This window comes from Drosophila simulans, chromosome 3L, assembly GCF_016746395.2.
Source record: "Drosophila simulans strain w501 chromosome 3L, Prin_Dsim_3.1, whole genome shotgun sequence".
Classification (NCBI taxonomy): domain Eukaryota; kingdom Metazoa; phylum Arthropoda; class Insecta; order Diptera; family Drosophilidae; genus Drosophila; species Drosophila simulans.
Window position 1 is genome coordinate 8,349,085 of NC_052522.2, and position 15,120 is coordinate 8,364,204.

At 46.3% G+C, this 15,120-nt stretch overlaps 7 protein-coding genes across 10 annotated transcripts; 4 read left to right on the forward strand and 3 right to left on the reverse strand.

The window, feature by feature from the left end:
- The first annotated feature begins 83 nt into the window (after positions 1 to 83).
- LOC6737291 (pseudouridylate synthase 7 homolog) lies at positions 84 to 3,101 on the forward strand. The gene is made up of 5 exons (XM_002084095.4): positions 84 to 313; positions 374 to 561; positions 622 to 990; positions 1,055 to 1,157; positions 1,221 to 3,101. Exons 1-5 carry the CDS (start codon positions 195 to 197, stop codon positions 2,638 to 2,640), a joined length of 2,199 nt encoding a protein of 732 aa, XP_002084131.1. The 5' UTR covers positions 84 to 194; the 3' UTR covers positions 2,641 to 3,101.
- Positions 2,948 to 8,823, forward strand: LOC6737293. Of its 2 annotated transcripts, none has more exons than XM_039293365.2 (7): positions 2,948 to 3,084; positions 5,141 to 5,235; positions 5,445 to 6,508; positions 6,568 to 7,118; positions 7,233 to 7,291; positions 7,360 to 7,461; positions 7,516 to 8,823. In XM_039293365.2, exons 2-7 carry the CDS (start codon positions 5,159 to 5,161, stop codon positions 7,700 to 7,702), a joined length of 2,040 nt encoding a protein of 679 aa, XP_039149299.1. In that variant the 5' UTR covers positions 2,948 to 3,084; positions 5,141 to 5,158; the 3' UTR covers positions 7,703 to 8,823. The 2 variants fall into 2 exon arrangements, with proteins under 2 accessions (XP_039149299.1, XP_016031006.1); XM_016171107.3 differs by having other exon boundaries at positions 3,016 to 3,153.
- LOC6737292 lies at positions 3,984 to 5,024 on the reverse strand. The gene is made up of 2 exons (XM_002084096.4): positions 4,766 to 5,024; positions 3,984 to 4,707 (listed from the first exon to the last, which is right to left on the reverse strand). The coding sequence occupies exons 1-2, from the start codon at positions 4,911 to 4,913 to the stop codon at positions 4,256 to 4,258; spliced, it is 600 nt and encodes a 199-aa protein (XP_002084132.1). The 5' UTR covers positions 4,914 to 5,024; the 3' UTR covers positions 3,984 to 4,255.
- Positions 8,824 to 8,831: 8 nt separating the features above from the next.
- LOC6737294 (pyrimidodiazepine synthase) lies at positions 8,832 to 10,324 on the forward strand. The gene is made up of 2 exons (XM_002084098.4): positions 8,832 to 9,005; positions 9,552 to 10,324. The coding sequence occupies exons 1-2, from the start codon at positions 8,978 to 8,980 to the stop codon at positions 10,247 to 10,249; spliced, it is 726 nt and encodes a 241-aa protein (XP_002084134.2). The 5' UTR covers positions 8,832 to 8,977; the 3' UTR covers positions 10,250 to 10,324.
- Positions 10,325 to 10,453: 129 nt separating this feature from the next.
- On the forward strand, positions 10,454 to 11,497 carry LOC6737295 (pyrimidodiazepine synthase). The gene is made up of 3 exons (XM_002084099.4): positions 10,454 to 10,620; positions 10,677 to 11,245; positions 11,303 to 11,497. The coding sequence occupies exons 1-3, from the start codon at positions 10,593 to 10,595 to the stop codon at positions 11,435 to 11,437; spliced, it is 732 nt and encodes a 243-aa protein (XP_002084135.1). The 5' UTR covers positions 10,454 to 10,592; the 3' UTR covers positions 11,438 to 11,497.
- Positions 11,431 to 13,560, reverse strand: LOC6737296 (pyrimidodiazepine synthase). Of its 2 annotated transcripts, XM_016169938.3 has the most exons (3): positions 13,401 to 13,551; positions 11,737 to 12,323; positions 11,431 to 11,676 (listed from the first exon to the last, which is right to left on the reverse strand). In XM_016169938.3, exons 1-3 carry the CDS (start codon positions 13,429 to 13,431, stop codon positions 11,539 to 11,541), a joined length of 756 nt encoding a protein of 251 aa, XP_016031007.1. In that variant the 5' UTR covers positions 13,432 to 13,551; the 3' UTR covers positions 11,431 to 11,538. The 2 variants fall into 2 exon arrangements, with proteins under 2 accessions (XP_016031007.1, XP_002084137.1); XM_002084101.4 differs by lacking the exons at positions 11,431 to 11,676; positions 11,737 to 12,323 and adding an exon at positions 12,408 to 13,222 and having other exon boundaries at positions 13,401 to 13,560.
- A 184-nt stretch (positions 13,561 to 13,744) lies between these two features.
- Positions 13,745 to 14,929, reverse strand: LOC6737298 (pyrimidodiazepine synthase). 2 transcript variants are annotated; one of them, XM_002084102.4, is made up of 4 exons: positions 14,774 to 14,929; positions 14,133 to 14,716; positions 13,954 to 14,075; positions 13,745 to 13,898 (listed from the first exon to the last, which is right to left on the reverse strand). In XM_002084102.4, the coding sequence occupies exons 1-4, from the start codon at positions 14,799 to 14,801 to the stop codon at positions 13,868 to 13,870; spliced, it is 765 nt and encodes a 254-aa protein (XP_002084138.1). In that variant the 5' UTR covers positions 14,802 to 14,929; the 3' UTR covers positions 13,745 to 13,867. The 2 variants fall into 2 exon arrangements, with proteins under 2 accessions (XP_002084138.1, XP_044778920.1); XM_044922985.1 differs by having other exon boundaries at positions 14,837 to 14,862.
- Positions 14,930 to 15,120: the final 191 nt, after the last annotated feature.

Here is a 15,120-nt window from a genome sequence, read left to right on the forward strand (position 1 = left end):
AATAAATAAAAAAAGTTGTATATTTGCGGATGATCTTATGCTAACAACCATTTAAGAAATCTATATCACAAATAAATAGCACATGCGGTCACCCTAAAAAACGTTTCAGTTTATTGTGAATGGGCACATCATATGTTCTGCAAAACGTGGATTTCATTTGCCGACAACTTTTCAAACGTGCATTTTGAATCAAGATGGGCAAGGATCGGGGCAGAGGACGCAGGAATCACCATTCCGGACCATACAACAAGAGCAACTGGCGTGGCCAGAAGAAGGATCGCCCCCAAAACAATGCTGGCGGTCAGCGCAACAGGTACAATTTAAATCCCATAAATAATATCGTTGTTAACCGGCGTTTTTCGTTGGGCAAAAGTGCTCCACAACAGAAATCCACGCTGCTGGAGACCGAAGTGGGCATTACGGAGTTCACTAACCCGGAGGCCCCTGGCTTCACGGGAATACTTAAGTCTCGCTTTTCTGATTTTCACGTGAACGAGATTGATAGCAATGGAAAAGTTCTGGAGCTGAACGATCTCAGTGTGCCTAAAGTGGCTATTGTGGGTCTGTATTCGCCAATTATCCTGCATACTTAAAATGCTCATGCATCTAATACAATAACAGCTGTGACCGAAAACGAACTGGACAACTGGCGGAAAGAACTGGAGGCAGTAATCGGCCCGGAAGTTTGGCAGGATATAGCCAATCTTGCTATGGCCAAAAACGATCCCGCGATCGAGCAAAAGCTGGAGATTGATGTGACTACCCTGGACAAGGAGCAGCGAACACAAGTCCACCAGATGATAAAGCAGCTTTACAAGGGCAAGCTACTGTCCACCACCATTGGACAGCAACAGGCTAAGCCGAAGGTCCAGGAGGCATCTTTGGAAAATAAGGATGCGGCTGAAGGTGAAACCTCAACCCAGGAAGACTCACAGGTGCCGGCCGAGGAGAAGAAGACTATAAAAGTATTTAAACCAAAGCCAGGACGCGGTTAGTAGAAATGATTACCCAGGGAGTTCCCTTTTATCGAATTCCTTTGTATCGAATTCCATAGGTGACAAACGCTGGAGCTTTCCGGCGGATTACGTGACCTTCCTGGTGCACAAAACCAATTTGGTTACCAGCGATGTAGCCTCTACTTTAGCAGCACGACTGAAGTAAGTTTAATCTAATTTTAAATGCAGTACATTAAATACTAACAAAACATTATTTTTCGACAGCTTGCGACCATCGCAGGTGAACTACAGCGGCATCAAGGACAAGCGGGCCAAGACCACCCAGAAGTTCTCCGTCAAGCGTCGTACACCAGAGAGCATTTTGGTTGCAGCTCGCTCTCAACGGAATGTTAATATCGGCAACTTTGGATTCGAATCCAATACACTGAAGCTGGGCGACTTGCAGGGCAATCGTTTTCGTATTGCCTTGCGACACATTGCCAAGGAGAAGCGAGAAGAAATCGAGCGGGCACTGCAATCATTGAAGGAACGCGGCTTCATCAACTACTATGGCTTGCAGCGGTTCGGCAATAGCGCCAGTGTGCCCACCTATGAGGTGGGTGTTGCTCTGCTCAAGAACGATTACAAACTGGCCTGCGAACTGATCCTGAAACCCCGGGACTCGGATGTGGAGTTTTTGCGTCCCATACGCGAGGAGTGGTGGAAAAATCGAGACTCCGCGGCGGCAGCTGCACAGATCTACGGTGAAAAGTTTATCGAAAAGAAGCTGCTGGACGGCTTGGCCAGATTTGGTGAATCAGATTACTCATCAGCTCTGCGGCAGATACCACGCAACATGCTCATGCTATATCCACATGCTTACCAAAGCCTGATCTTCAACAGGATAGCGTCTAGAAGGATTAAGGAGTTCGGCTTGAAATTGATACCCGGTGATTTGGTTTATGTGGAGCAGGAACAGCCGGAAGCCGTGGAAGAGCAGGCACAGCAGTGTGAGGCCTTGGAAGAGCAAAAAGAAGACGAGCCTAACGATGAACCTCTAGAAGTCCCCGAAGGCGATGAAGCCATCGAAGAGGAGTCGGTATTCAAGCGAAAGGTTCGCCCGCTCACAGCAGAAGACATCGCTAGCGGCAAGTACAAACTCTCCGATGTGGTCCTTCCCCTGCCTGGACACGACATCACCTATCCCAGCAACGAATGCGGTGCCTGGTACGAGGAAATGCTCGCCGAAGTGGGTCTCTCCTCGGATCAACTGAAGCACAAGGAGAAGACATACGCGTTGGCTGGCGCCTATCGCAAGATGATCATATCGTCCAGTGATCTCAAGTGGAGCTTTAGAATGTACAATTCGCCGGAGGATACACTTATCGCCTCCGACTGGGAGCTATTGAAGAACATTCCGGTTGCACCAGAACCAGCTGAAGCTGAGGCCAATTACATGGCACTGCTGCTGGAGTTCTCGCTGCCCACGGCTGCCTATGCCACCATGTTTTTGCGGGAACTCCTAAAGCAGGACACATCGTCAGCGTCGCAAACGCAGTTGGAGAAGCTGGCAATGGCTAAGGAGGACAACGAAAAGAAGGCGGTATCCCAGGAGGAACAAATGGAGGTGGTAAAGGAGGCGGCCGACGAGGAAGGGCAGGAAACTGAGCAGGCGGAAACTCAGGGGGCCGAGGAGGCGGTGTAGGCCAAGTGAGATACCAAAAATCAATATGCTCGGGAAATCAATTTTACGCGCGCTTCGTATTCAACTTCGAACCAACCACAACAATAACAATGCGCACGTGAGGACGAGGGCTGCTCTCGTAGCTCGCACCCCGTCAATCTCAATCGCTCGCTCTCTCTCTCTCTCCTGGGAGAGTCCTTTTGGTCCTGTTTCTTGGACTGCGATTTCATTCGTTCGGTGGCCACCAACGCGAAAGCTCAAGCGACGCGCTGCGCAGTTTCCCCAGCTCAAAAGTCCAAGTCGCACGGTTTTCCCCAGCGTTCTCAATGAAGAGCAATAACAAATTATTAATTGACAACAAATAACGAATAAGCACGGTCCCCCAAAAATCCACGGACTCCATCCAATTCATCCAGTGATTCAAAGAGATTTAAAACCAAATAAAAATCCAAGTGGCGAGACAAGGTGAATTTCCAGTTAAATGTAGCATTTAAACGTTTTGGGCGCGTACTTTGAAAATCCATTTATTAAGGCGTAAGTATACATTACAGTCTACAAATTGTTTATAACTTTTACGACAACACTGAACCAAACAATCACAGAACTGTACAATATTTGATTTTGGCTCTGGCAGCTTATTGATTTTTGTTGTGTGCTTGTGCTGGAAATCAATCGATAATACGGTGTTAATACCAAGAGCTGAGTCCGGGGATTGGGAATGGGAATGGGCGCCAGTGGGTAGGTGGCTGGCCGTAGGAGTAGTTAGTTCATATAGTGGCTTAGTGCGTCGGAGGGTTCACCATGTACGTGGGGAGTACGGGAGGACTCAGTCGGCTCGAGGGGGTAGTGGTAGTGTGGCATCAGTCGTTAAGGGTGCACGACGCTCCTCGCTCGTTATGTTTTTGTTTCGGCACACCGCGCCCCCTGCGGCAGTCGTCAAATTAATAAACTAAATGCTTGTTTTGGCGTCGTCGTCGCCCTGTCCCCGTGCTGGGGGCCTTCCCCCGATCCGATCCAGACATGAATATTGGACATGTTATTGCTTGCGCGCGCACTCTTTGACTCTTTGACCAGTTCCCAGCAGCAGCTGCGTCATAGTAGGAGTTTTTTGGCGTGGCTCAATTCGATTTTCCCTCGCCTGCTCCACCTGCTCCCCGCCCGCCCGTCCAAAGTTGGCTTGGGCCACACAGATAGCTTCCTACTGCATTACTATACTATCCCCCGAGTCTCTGGGTCTATAAATGACCTCTGGCGACAATTGATGCGGACACGATGCTTTGTTTGGGTGGTTTTCCAGTTGTTTTGAATCTTAAATTGATAATCTTAAGCCTCAATTAAAAACATTTGTTTAGTTGAAAACTAAAATGCAATAATTAGTTTCTATAGTAGAATAATTCATTAGATGCAATTATTATTTTCAGACGATGCGTCAATTATAAGTTTAGTTAAATTAATGGATTAACAATATTTTTTAGGGAAGCATACATTTGAAAATGAAGTTATTTAGCATACGCTTAAGATAATTGTCCAGAGATATAAACTATAACAAAAATGACTTAATATTAAACAATTATTTGATCAGTGACTTATCATCATGGCAATCTTCCTCTATAACTATATCATCTTGGCAATCTTCCTAAATAACTATATCATCGATTTGCTCGTCGTTGAGGGCGCGCAGATTGCATTTGCATAGATAGGCCAGGATGCGTTTCTCCGCCTTAATTCGGTTTGCTTCGCCCAGTCCTTCGAGCAGGGCTTCTATCCTCTTTTTTGCTTGGACGGGAGCCACTGCCGTTGCCTGGGCAGGATTTGTGGGTGGTGGTGGTGCAGCTCCCGCCACAGCCAGCTGCTCATCCATGGCCTCCTGGAGCGGATCCTCCTCATCGTTGACCTCGTCGCTGGATTTAAGTGTGCTTCTACTCAGGTCACCCGAATTTCGGTGATTTATCGGATAGTGGTGATGGTGCAGGAATTTCAAATGCGGAAGAAGACTCCAATCGGAGCCAGTGCCTCCGGCCTTTTCTTTGGCCAGCTCCCGACGCTGTTTGGCCACCAGATGGTTCCAACGACTGACACAGGCACTAGCTAAGTTAAAATATAATCAGGAATTAAGGGATATTTATACAATTTACCAGTTTCTTACCATCTGAATTTAATGAAGTTGCGATGCTGCTCCAGATTTCCGGATGGCGCTTCTTATGCGCTTCGTAGGGTGCGTTTCTAAGTTCGCGCTCATAAAGCTTGGGATTAGCCCTAACCAGCTCAATAAGTCGCGTGTCGAACTGCGACATTTTGTTATTTTCAAAATAAACACAAATTAAAATATGTAAACAAATGGAAGCTAGCGAATGAGTATGACCGTTGCTCCGTGTGAGAAATATACTGGCACAAGAGCATGCTGGCTAAGCCCTCTATTCACCACACCTTGGGTGGTGTGGTGGGATCGGGGTATTCAAAATAAACACCCCACCGACTGGCGGCATTTATTGATTTATTTATTGATTTTATCGTTGTACAGGAGCTGCCGGCCGCAGAGATGGCCGCCGAAAACTATCACCTCAAGTGGGACTCACACCTCACCTATCTGAACTCTTCCATAGCCACACTTTATAAGTAAGTACCACTGTACCATAGTTCGTACATATTTTAAGTTTGTGTTTTTTTGTAATTCTGAGCTAGCAGCTTTTAAAGTAAAAAAACATAAAATGTATAAGAGTCTGAAGATCAAACACTCATTTCCTAAGAACCCTTCTTTAATATTCTCCAAGATTCCTACAAAATACGTAAATATGCTAAATTAACGCTTCATATTTCTCCTTTAGGAACGAAAAGTTCGCCGATGTGGTTCTGTACAGCTCCTACAACAGCAGCGGAATCCCCTCGGATATACCCACAGTGGGCATCTCGGCCCACAAATTCATCCTGAGTGCTTCGTCCCAGTTCTTCGCCACCATGTTCGAAACGGCACCGATCACAAATCCCAATGGAGTGCTCTATGTGGTCCTGCCGCCGGAACTTAGCCATCGTGCCATCCAGATCCTGGTTCAGTACATGTACAGCGGCGAGGCCACCGTTTCCAACGACATACTCAACGAGGTCCTGCGCGGCGGTGAGATCCTCAAGATCCGTGGCCTGTGCCGCACCAGCTCTTCCAATGGCGGTGGCTCTGGCTCAGTGGTCACGACCACACACCATCCCCACTCACTGGCCGGGCATCTGCATCCGCGAGAGGCCAGCAACATGTACATGTCGAATGGCTCTCGAACCGCTTTGCCGCCTCCTCCGCCGCCGCCACAATCAACCATGTCGGCGCAACTTCAGGGAGATCTCTATTCCAGCAAGCCGGGTGGATCGACACGTTTCGCTTTGGATCACCACCACCTGTCGTCACACCACAGCCACCTGAATCACCATAATCCTCAGCAGCAGTTTCGTGGACTTGGTGCCTCCGTGATGCCCAAGGACTCGCCCGTGATCATTAAGTCACCCAAAATGGCTGCCCACACAGGACTTCTAACCGTCGCGAGCAGCAGCAAGTTGGGCATTTCCGTCAACAAGGAGGTGGCCATCGATCCAGAGGACAAATGCTGTTTCGCGGCACCCGGTCAGTTGGAGTCGCAGTCTCACCCACCACCACCAACCTCCACAACGACAACAGTAGGAGGAGGAGGATCAGTTGGAGGTTCAGGTGCCCCGCCATCGCAGCCCATTTCCATTTGCACGGAGGTGGGCTGCAGCAGTTGTCCCCTGGCCGCCGGACCAGGTGCTGACCAAGCGGAGACCACGCTGCGGCGGACAGAGTACGAGGAGCAGGCACTCCGTGAGCGGAACGAGGTGGGCCTGGTCTTCGAGCGACGCCTGAGGAGGGAGAGCGCATGCGAAAGACGTGAGTAAGAATACTCAGCCTAGCAGATGATGACTAATTCCTTGTTTTATTCCCCTCAGCTCGGGACTACTATGAAGCACCACACTTTGAGCACGTGGTGCCCTCCCGCCTGGCAGCCACGCCTCCGCCACCACAGCAGGCACCACCATCACATCCGCCGAACCTTCGACATCCGCACAACTTCCTCACCATCAAACAGGAGCCGACCGACTGGAGCAACAACCCACCAAACGCCTCCAGTGCGTCGAACAACAACAATCTGGAGGAGTTGCCATTGGCTTCGCCCAAGCAGCCACTCGACTTCAAGATGTCCGCCGTGAAGCTGGAGGTGAATAGGGATCGCGGAACACCCTCCGAGGAGAGCGAGGAGCACACGCTGCGCGACTATAACAACTTCAAGCAGCTGCTGGTCTGCGAGATCTGTCAGAAGTCCTTCGAGGACACCAAAATGCTGGTCCGTCACCTGGGCACACATGCCGGCGATCCCACGGGCGGCACAGAGAGGAACCTCCTGCCATCCAGTGCCAGCGGGAGCACCACATCCGCCTCCAGCAATCTTGCCCTGCGATCTGTTAAAACCTATGTGCCAAAGAAACGACGCCGCGTTTCGGTGAGTACTTGGACATCAACTCGTCCATTCAATGAATTAATCTGAAGCACTTAATCAATACCTATCAATACCTATTTGGAGTATTAAGACCAGATTATATATTTCGTTTTTCAGCAACAGGAGAACAATATGGATCACGATCACGTAACTCTGCTCTGCGATTTGTGTTCCACGTAAGTGTTTGGAGTTACAAATCCATTATAGAACCAGAATGTATAATAACATCCTTTCCCATGTGCAGATCCTTCGATACGCCGGCGGAGTGGGTGCGCCACATGAACAGCCAGCACACGGAGATCGAGTTGGCCATGTTCAACAGCAAGAAGGATGGCGAGCAGAAGGGGTGTGTGTCCTAAGGGCCAGCAAAAGCACACTGATGAACTCTGTTCACTTGCAGCCAGCAGCCACCGCCGCCGCCGGCGACCAGCAGCTCTTCCACAGTGTCCAACAGCCAAATGCAGCCAAAGTATCCCAGCTCCACCGCCACCAGATCGACGCACTCCCTCATGCTGCACAAGATGAGCAACAGTGATGCAGTGGCCACAACCACATCTCCTGGAGCATCCACCTCACCGAATGGCTAAGGCCAGCCATAGGGATCAACTTCAGAGCACCCTTGGACCAGTGGCGAATGAAACTGAAGGATTCGAAACCGGATGCCCATGGATAAATTTGAAAGCAGCCATAAAACTTTTCTTTTTCAAAAATCTCAAGTCGTTCCAATAATCAAAAGTGAGATGGATGTTTATATGCAACAGCAAGAACCGTGATCAAAATGCAACCAGTTTGCATATTTTATAGAGCAACAAACAAAATACAAATTGCGAACAAAAAAAATAATTAACGAAAATTATAAACGAAACTTAGAATGGGAATCGTCAGGCAACGATGCAAAACAAGACAAAGCAAGAAATTCAGAAACGAAAGCAAAGCAACATTTAACTCCAGTGTGTAGAATTTTTTTAAGTGTACGTATTTACTTAGTTTTAGCTACTTATCCCATGTAATTACTGTAACAACAACGCGCAATTGATTCGGGAAAAAAACGATACAGTTTAATCATTAAATTTTAATGTTTTCCATTTGCGGACATTTTTAAAATGAATTAAAAACAAAAATTAATCATGCATCAAAAGAAATCCCATTTGTAGGACCAAAAGCAGCGAAAGGATCTTTTTACATTTTGATAAACAATTAATTGTAGCAGCAAATGTAGTAATCATTGTTTATTACTTTTCGATTTTGTTTTTCGAATGCAATTACTGATAACAACTATTTATCGCGACTCAATGATGTCAGCAACTCTGTTGTATATGTACTAATACTTTTTTGTATTTTTTGTAAGGCATGAACGGAAATTTCGAGAACTTTTTTGTACATAGATTAGGTTTGATTTCGAAAGTCCGCCGATCGAAACTTTTTGCGAAAAGTTCATAAACTTAAAACTCTAAATGTACGTAGCAGTTCCGAGGTTCAATTAAACGAATAAAACTCCCCCCAAACCATGTAAAAACATAATATATCTATATATACAAGCAGGCGTGATTATTAACTAACTAAGTAGATGTACTATGTATAAAGCGGAGGAAATGATTGTCTCTTCCCACAAAACAAATCGCAAATGTAGCAAAGCGTTTTAAATCGAAATAAACGTCTGCGATGAGAATTCGTTTTTAAAAGCGATATCAAGAGCCGACAAAACTAAGAGTCACGTCGCAAAAAGCTCGATTATTCCTATTCGCGTTAAAAAAAACAAACTTTATATAAACAGAGCGCCGTCGAAGAGAAAACTCAGTTCGCAATTCACCGTCGACATTTCAACAGTTAAGCGAATTTGTTCAGTTCTGCAATTAACCAAAATGAGTGCTGGTAAACATTTGGCCAAAGGTAAGAGAAAACCAAAACCAGTTGTCGCCGCCGCCAAGAGAAACGCCCAAGTCATTAGAGTGTTTATAGTATTATTTATAAAACAAGTTCTCCAACATTCTAATGATCGAATAACGATTTTTATATTTCATAATGTTACACAAAATTATTGGCATGAATTATTGTGATTTTTGGCCAAAAGAGTTAGAAAGGTATAATATTTTAAACTTCATCACGATTTTGTATTTAGTTAATAATTTTATTTGTAAAATTTACTTACATTTTGAGCTGTAGCTTTCACTCCGATATCAGATGAACCATAATATTTATATTTTTAAAGATAACGTAGCGATAAAATTTGAGCTTTATCACGATTTGGCCCTATCAACATTAACTTTAGTGCAATGACTTGCTAAACAAATAATAACCCAGGTGCGGATTTTAGGGCTCCACAAGTGACTCATGACGTAATTGATTTATTTGTTTAACCCACCGTGAAACATTATAAAAATAACTAAATATAATTAAGTTTAAATATAACAGAAAGTAAATAAATTCCATCTTTAGGTTCCCCCAAGCCTGTCCTCCCTGACGATGGAGTCCTCCGCCTGTACTCCATGAGGTTCTGCCCCTACGCTCAGCGAGCCCATCTCGTCCTGAACGCCAAGAATGTGCCCTATCACAGCGTCTACATCAATCTCACCGAGAAACCAGAGTGGCTGGTGGAAGTGAGTCCGTTGCTTAAGGTGCCTGCCCTGCAGCTGGTGGCGGAGAAGGGTGAGCCCTCGCTCATCGAGTCGCTGATTATTGCCGAGTATCTGGACGATAAGTATCCGGAGAATCCGCTGCTGCCCAAGGACCCATTAAGGCGGGCCCAGGACAAGATCCTGCTGGAGCGCTTCAGCGGCATCACCAATGCTTTCATGAAGATCCTCTTGCAGAGCACCGGGCTAGATGATTTCTGGGCGGCACTGGTAATCTTTGAGGAGGAGTTGACCAAGCGGGGCACCCCATACTTTGGCGGCAACAAGCCCGGCTTCGTGGACTACATGATCTGGCCCTGGTTCGAACGCCTCTCTGTAATCGAGTTGAAGTTGCAGAAGGAGTACAGCTTCAACGAGAGTCGCTTCCCCAAGATCAGCAAGTGGATTCCACTCCTGAAGGCGGACTCGGTGGTCCAGTCCTTCTATGTCACTCCCGAGCAGCACAACGAGTTCTGGCGCACCCGCGCGGCCGGCAAGGCAAACTACGATCTGCTGGCTTAGATCGGTACTGAAAATGAAACTATAACAAGGAGATTTATTAATGCTCTTAAAAACAATAAAAACTAAAATATTTTATTTGACAACGAAATTAATTAAGGCTAGAAAGGCGAAGAAATCAGTTCTTAAATAGTTTTTGTTAAAAAATAAATATTTAGAAGCAGTGTGCAGGTTCCAAGGGGTCTTCACTGTATCCACATGGCTTGGTATGTGTGTCAGCCGCAAGCCACCAAGTTCAGCCGCGTAAGCGAAGCCATCCGGCGAAGGGCAGTGAGCCGCACTTTATAAATCACTCGCATGGCAATCGCTATCACCACTTGCATCTCTGGACCCGAGCACGCACATCATGAGTAACGGCAGGCATTTGGCTAAAGGTGGGTAGATCCAGGAAACCAGGATAATTGTTATTATTAATAAATGCGCCCGCTAGGCTCACCCATGCCGGATGTTCCCGAGGATGGTATCCTCCGCCTGTACTCGATGCGCTTCTGCCCATTTGCCCAAAGGGTGCATCTGGTCCTGGACGCCAAGCAGATCCCGTATCACAGCATCTACATTAATCTCACAGACAAGCCGGAGTGGCTGCTGGACAAGAATCCACAGGGCAAGGTGCCGGCTCTAGAAATCGTGCGAGAACCTGGACCACCTGTGCTCACAGAGTCGCTACTGATTTGCGAATATCTGGACGAGCAGTATCCACTGCGACCACTCTATCCACGTGATCCGCTGAAGAAAGTGCAGGATAAGCTACTAATCGAGCGATTTGGAGCGGTGCTAGGTGCCTTTTTCAAGGCATCCGATGGCGGTGATCTGGAGCCCTTCTGGAGCGGCCTGGACATCTACGAAAAGGAGCTGGCTCGCCGTGGTACGGAATTCTTCGGTGGCGAACAGACGGGCATTCTGGACTACATGATTTGGCCCTGGTGTGAGCGCCTCGAGCTCCTTAAGTTGCAGCGTGGAGAGGATTATAACTACGATGAGAGCCGCTTCCCCCAGCTGGTGAGCACGTCCGTGTATTCCAGGAGTGATGAAGTACATTAGTATGCCATTTTTCAGACCCTTTGGCTGGAACGCATGAAACGGGATCCGGCTGTGATGGCCTTTTACATGGAGGCCGAGGTTCAGGCGGAGTTCCTGCGCACACGGAGCCTGGGTCGACCCAACTACAATCTGCTGGTCAAGGATGCCTGATGCACTTGGTTTATTTGAATTGTTCGCATGGAATGAATAAAACATAAATGCAGTCCATAACCGGTTCCAAAGATTTGATCTAGGCTAAACCAGTTGTCGTTCTATGGTGTGCCCTTGAAGGCAATGTCGTACTGGGGATTTCCAAGGGTCTTCGATTTCTGGAACTCGGCATGCAGCTGGACATCCAAAGCTGTCTTCTGCACAACCTCATCCTGGGTCATCAAATCGCGCCACTTAAGCTGTAATAGAACGATTTTGGATGAGATACATGCATCGTATGTTGGCTTACTTAAACATACCAGCTTCTCAAATCGTTTTGCATCCAGCTCATACTTTTGCTCAGTATTGATTTTCATGCTGGGAAAACGTTCGAACCAAGGCCAAATCATGTAGTCCACGATTCCAATGTGCTGGCCAGCAAAGTAGGGGGTTCCTCTTTTGCCCAACTCCACTTCAAAAACATCCAAGGCATTCTCGAAGTTCTGTATGGCATCTTTCGGAGCGTTGGGATTACAAGTCAGCACAGGATAAATGGCACTGACCACTGGAGCAAAACGTTCGATTAGAATCTTGTCCAGCGCCTTCTGAAGCGGATCCGTGGGAAAGAGTCGTGTCTGGGGGTATTGCTGGTCCAAGTACTCTGCTATGATGAGCGACTCCACGAGGGTCGGTTGATCCTTCACCCCAGTAAGCTGCAGGGCGGGCACTTTGCCCAGGGGACTGAAATCATTGTACCATTCTGGCTTCTCAATCAAATCGACGTAGATCTTATGATGTTCAATCTGTTTGGCGGTCAGCATGAGACAAACTCGGTGGCTGAATGGGCAGAATGCCATGGAAAAGAAACGAGGAACTCCATCTTCTGGCAGCTCGGGCTTGGTGGAACCTGTAAGATCATAGTAAACTTGATTAATAATAGGCAGGCACTGACCCAAATCCCAGTTGAAGAGGCAGAAATAACATTTGATGGTCTACTTTATATATGGGTTTAATATTTTCTTAATAGGCGGTTTCACAATTTTAGTTTAAGTATTTTGCATCCTGTCATCCAATAATGTATCCTTTACAAGGGCTGGAAGGCGACATCGTAGTCGGGTTTGTTCTCATGGCGGGTCTTCATGAACTTGGCATGAATTCGGGCATCCAAGGCGGTGGCCTTGACAGCCTCATCCTGGGCCACCAGATCCCTCCACTTCAACAGATTCTGATAGCGTGTCTTGTCCAGTTCGTAGGGTTCATCCAGAGTGTACTTGAGGGCCGGGAATCGCTCGAACCAGGGCCAAATCATGTAGTCCGCAATGCCGATTTTGTTGCCTCCAAAGTATGGAGTTCCTCGCTTGGTGATCTCCTGTTCGAAGACATCCAGAGCGGTCTCAAAATTCTTGATGGCATCAGGGGGTGGATTCTTGGTGAAGAGCACGGGGTAAATGGCGCTGACAGCGGGCGACAGGCGTTCGATGAGGATCCTGTCTAGCGCCTTTTGCAATGGATCCTTAGGGAAAAGGGAGCCCTCGCCCGGATACTGCTCATCCAAGTACTCGGCAATGACCAGGGACTCCACCAAAGCCGGTTGGCCAGGCAGATGTGGCAACTGGATAGCCGGCACCTTGCCCAATGGACTGTAGTCGATGTACCACTCTGGTTTCTCGCTCAGATCGATGTAAACCGTGTGATGTGGAATCTTTTTGGCGGCCAAAACCAAACCGGCACGCTGCGAGTACGGGCAGAATCTCATCGAGTAGTAACGCAGGACTCCATCCTCGGGAATCTCCGGTTTGGGCGAACCTGTTGAAGGGTGATTTGTGACGTCAGCGGAAAGTTTTCCATTATGCTTGGGCTAAAATTAAATCTCTATCTCTGCGTAATTTACGCCTCTCGAAGTGGGGTCTAGATAAAACTATGAAATCAATTGCAAACTTTTGCAACGTCACTATCCCGATGACCTTGAAATGCCCCCACTCACCCCTCTTGAAATGCTTTTGCGGCAGGGCCATTTTGTTAACAATTTTAAGATAATTGCCAAGACGTGAAATGTTGGTGGCAAAGTAGTTCCGATCGACTGACAACAAATAGAGGGATTCCGCTACCTTATAAAGTGGTCGCAGTCGCCGGACGAGTGAATTATCGAATATATTTCGATTGTCGAGCGGGTGAATTTAAAATTCGAAAGCTCACATTAAGAAAAAATTTTTGACCACATATTAAAGACTAAAAACAAGATAGGTATTTTCATATCAATTTATCAAGCATACCTTCAATAACCTAATTCTAAAAAAAATTTCTTATAATCCGTATAAACAATACCTATTAAAAAGAGTGAAAATGCAAAGATTTATTTTTTAATCACAATAATGCTGCCGTAGTATGTACATGTGTTATTCTAAATGCAAAAGGTACAATGCTGAAGTGCAAGCGCCATCATACCGTAGACTACCCCAATTTGACACGTTTGGCCTCATTGCTAAAAACGAGAAATGGATCAGTCACATATTATATGTATAATCTTCAAATCTTACTATAGCATATTATAATCGGCCTGGCCCGATCGCCGAGAGTTGATGTATTTGGCATGGCTCTGTCCATCCAGATAGAAACACATCACAGCACGATCCTGGATCATAAAGTCGCGCCACTTAATCTGTAAGAGAATAATCTTGGTAATTTAAGACATAATTAGAAAGCCAGTAAAACCCACCAAAGTGGGAAAACGTTTCGGACTCAATTCGAATTTTTGTTCAAAAGTGTATTTCAGAGAGTCAAAGCGCTCGCACCAGGGCCACATCATGTAGTCAAGCATGCCTGGGCTGTCGCCACCAAAGAACTTGGTACCGCGTCGCTTCAGTTCCTCTTCGTAAACGACCAATCCGTCATAGTGATCGGTGTCAACCAACTGCTCGGGATTGTCGTGCAGCACCAGGTAGTAGAAGGCATTGATGAACTGTCCGAAACGTTCGATTAAAATCTTCTCCTGAGCTTTCTTAAGCAGATCCTTGGGATACAATGGGAACTCCGAATATTTTTCGTCCAGGTAGTCACAAATTATAAGCGACTCGATCAGCACAGGATTTCCCGGTTCGTTGACCAGCTCCAGTGCCGGCACCTTTGTGGAGCTGCTCACCAGGGAGAACCACTCGGGTTTGTCGCTAAGATTGATGTAGATAGCGTGGTAGGGAATCTTTTTGGCATCCAGGACCAGGTGCACACGGTGTGCATAGGGGCAAAAGCGCATCGAATACAGCTTTAAGATCCCATCATCCGGAAAAATGGGCTTTGCCGAACCTGCAATATATATGCGCTTTTTAAATGTGGATTTGGGACTTAGTAACTCAAGCTAACCAGTAGTTAAGTGCTGAGTATTGCTCATATTGGCAATAAAATTTTTTTGGAAAGAAACACAACCTGTTTTGCGCGTTCTGGCAATTATCGATATTTGACAGTAAAAGTTAAGGTGGCTCGATAACGTATTGACTTTTTATAGAAATGATGTATTTTTAATCAATTATTATTAAAGCTTTGGTAAACGTCAAAATTCGATTTATCTTTAACTGAAATATTAATTTTTTAAGGCTGTAATTTTTTAAAATTTAATTAAAGTTATCAAAGTCGTATGCTTTTAGCAGCATCTAATATATTGGACTTTAATTTAAATTAAAAACAAAAATGCGAGAACACTACGACTTAAT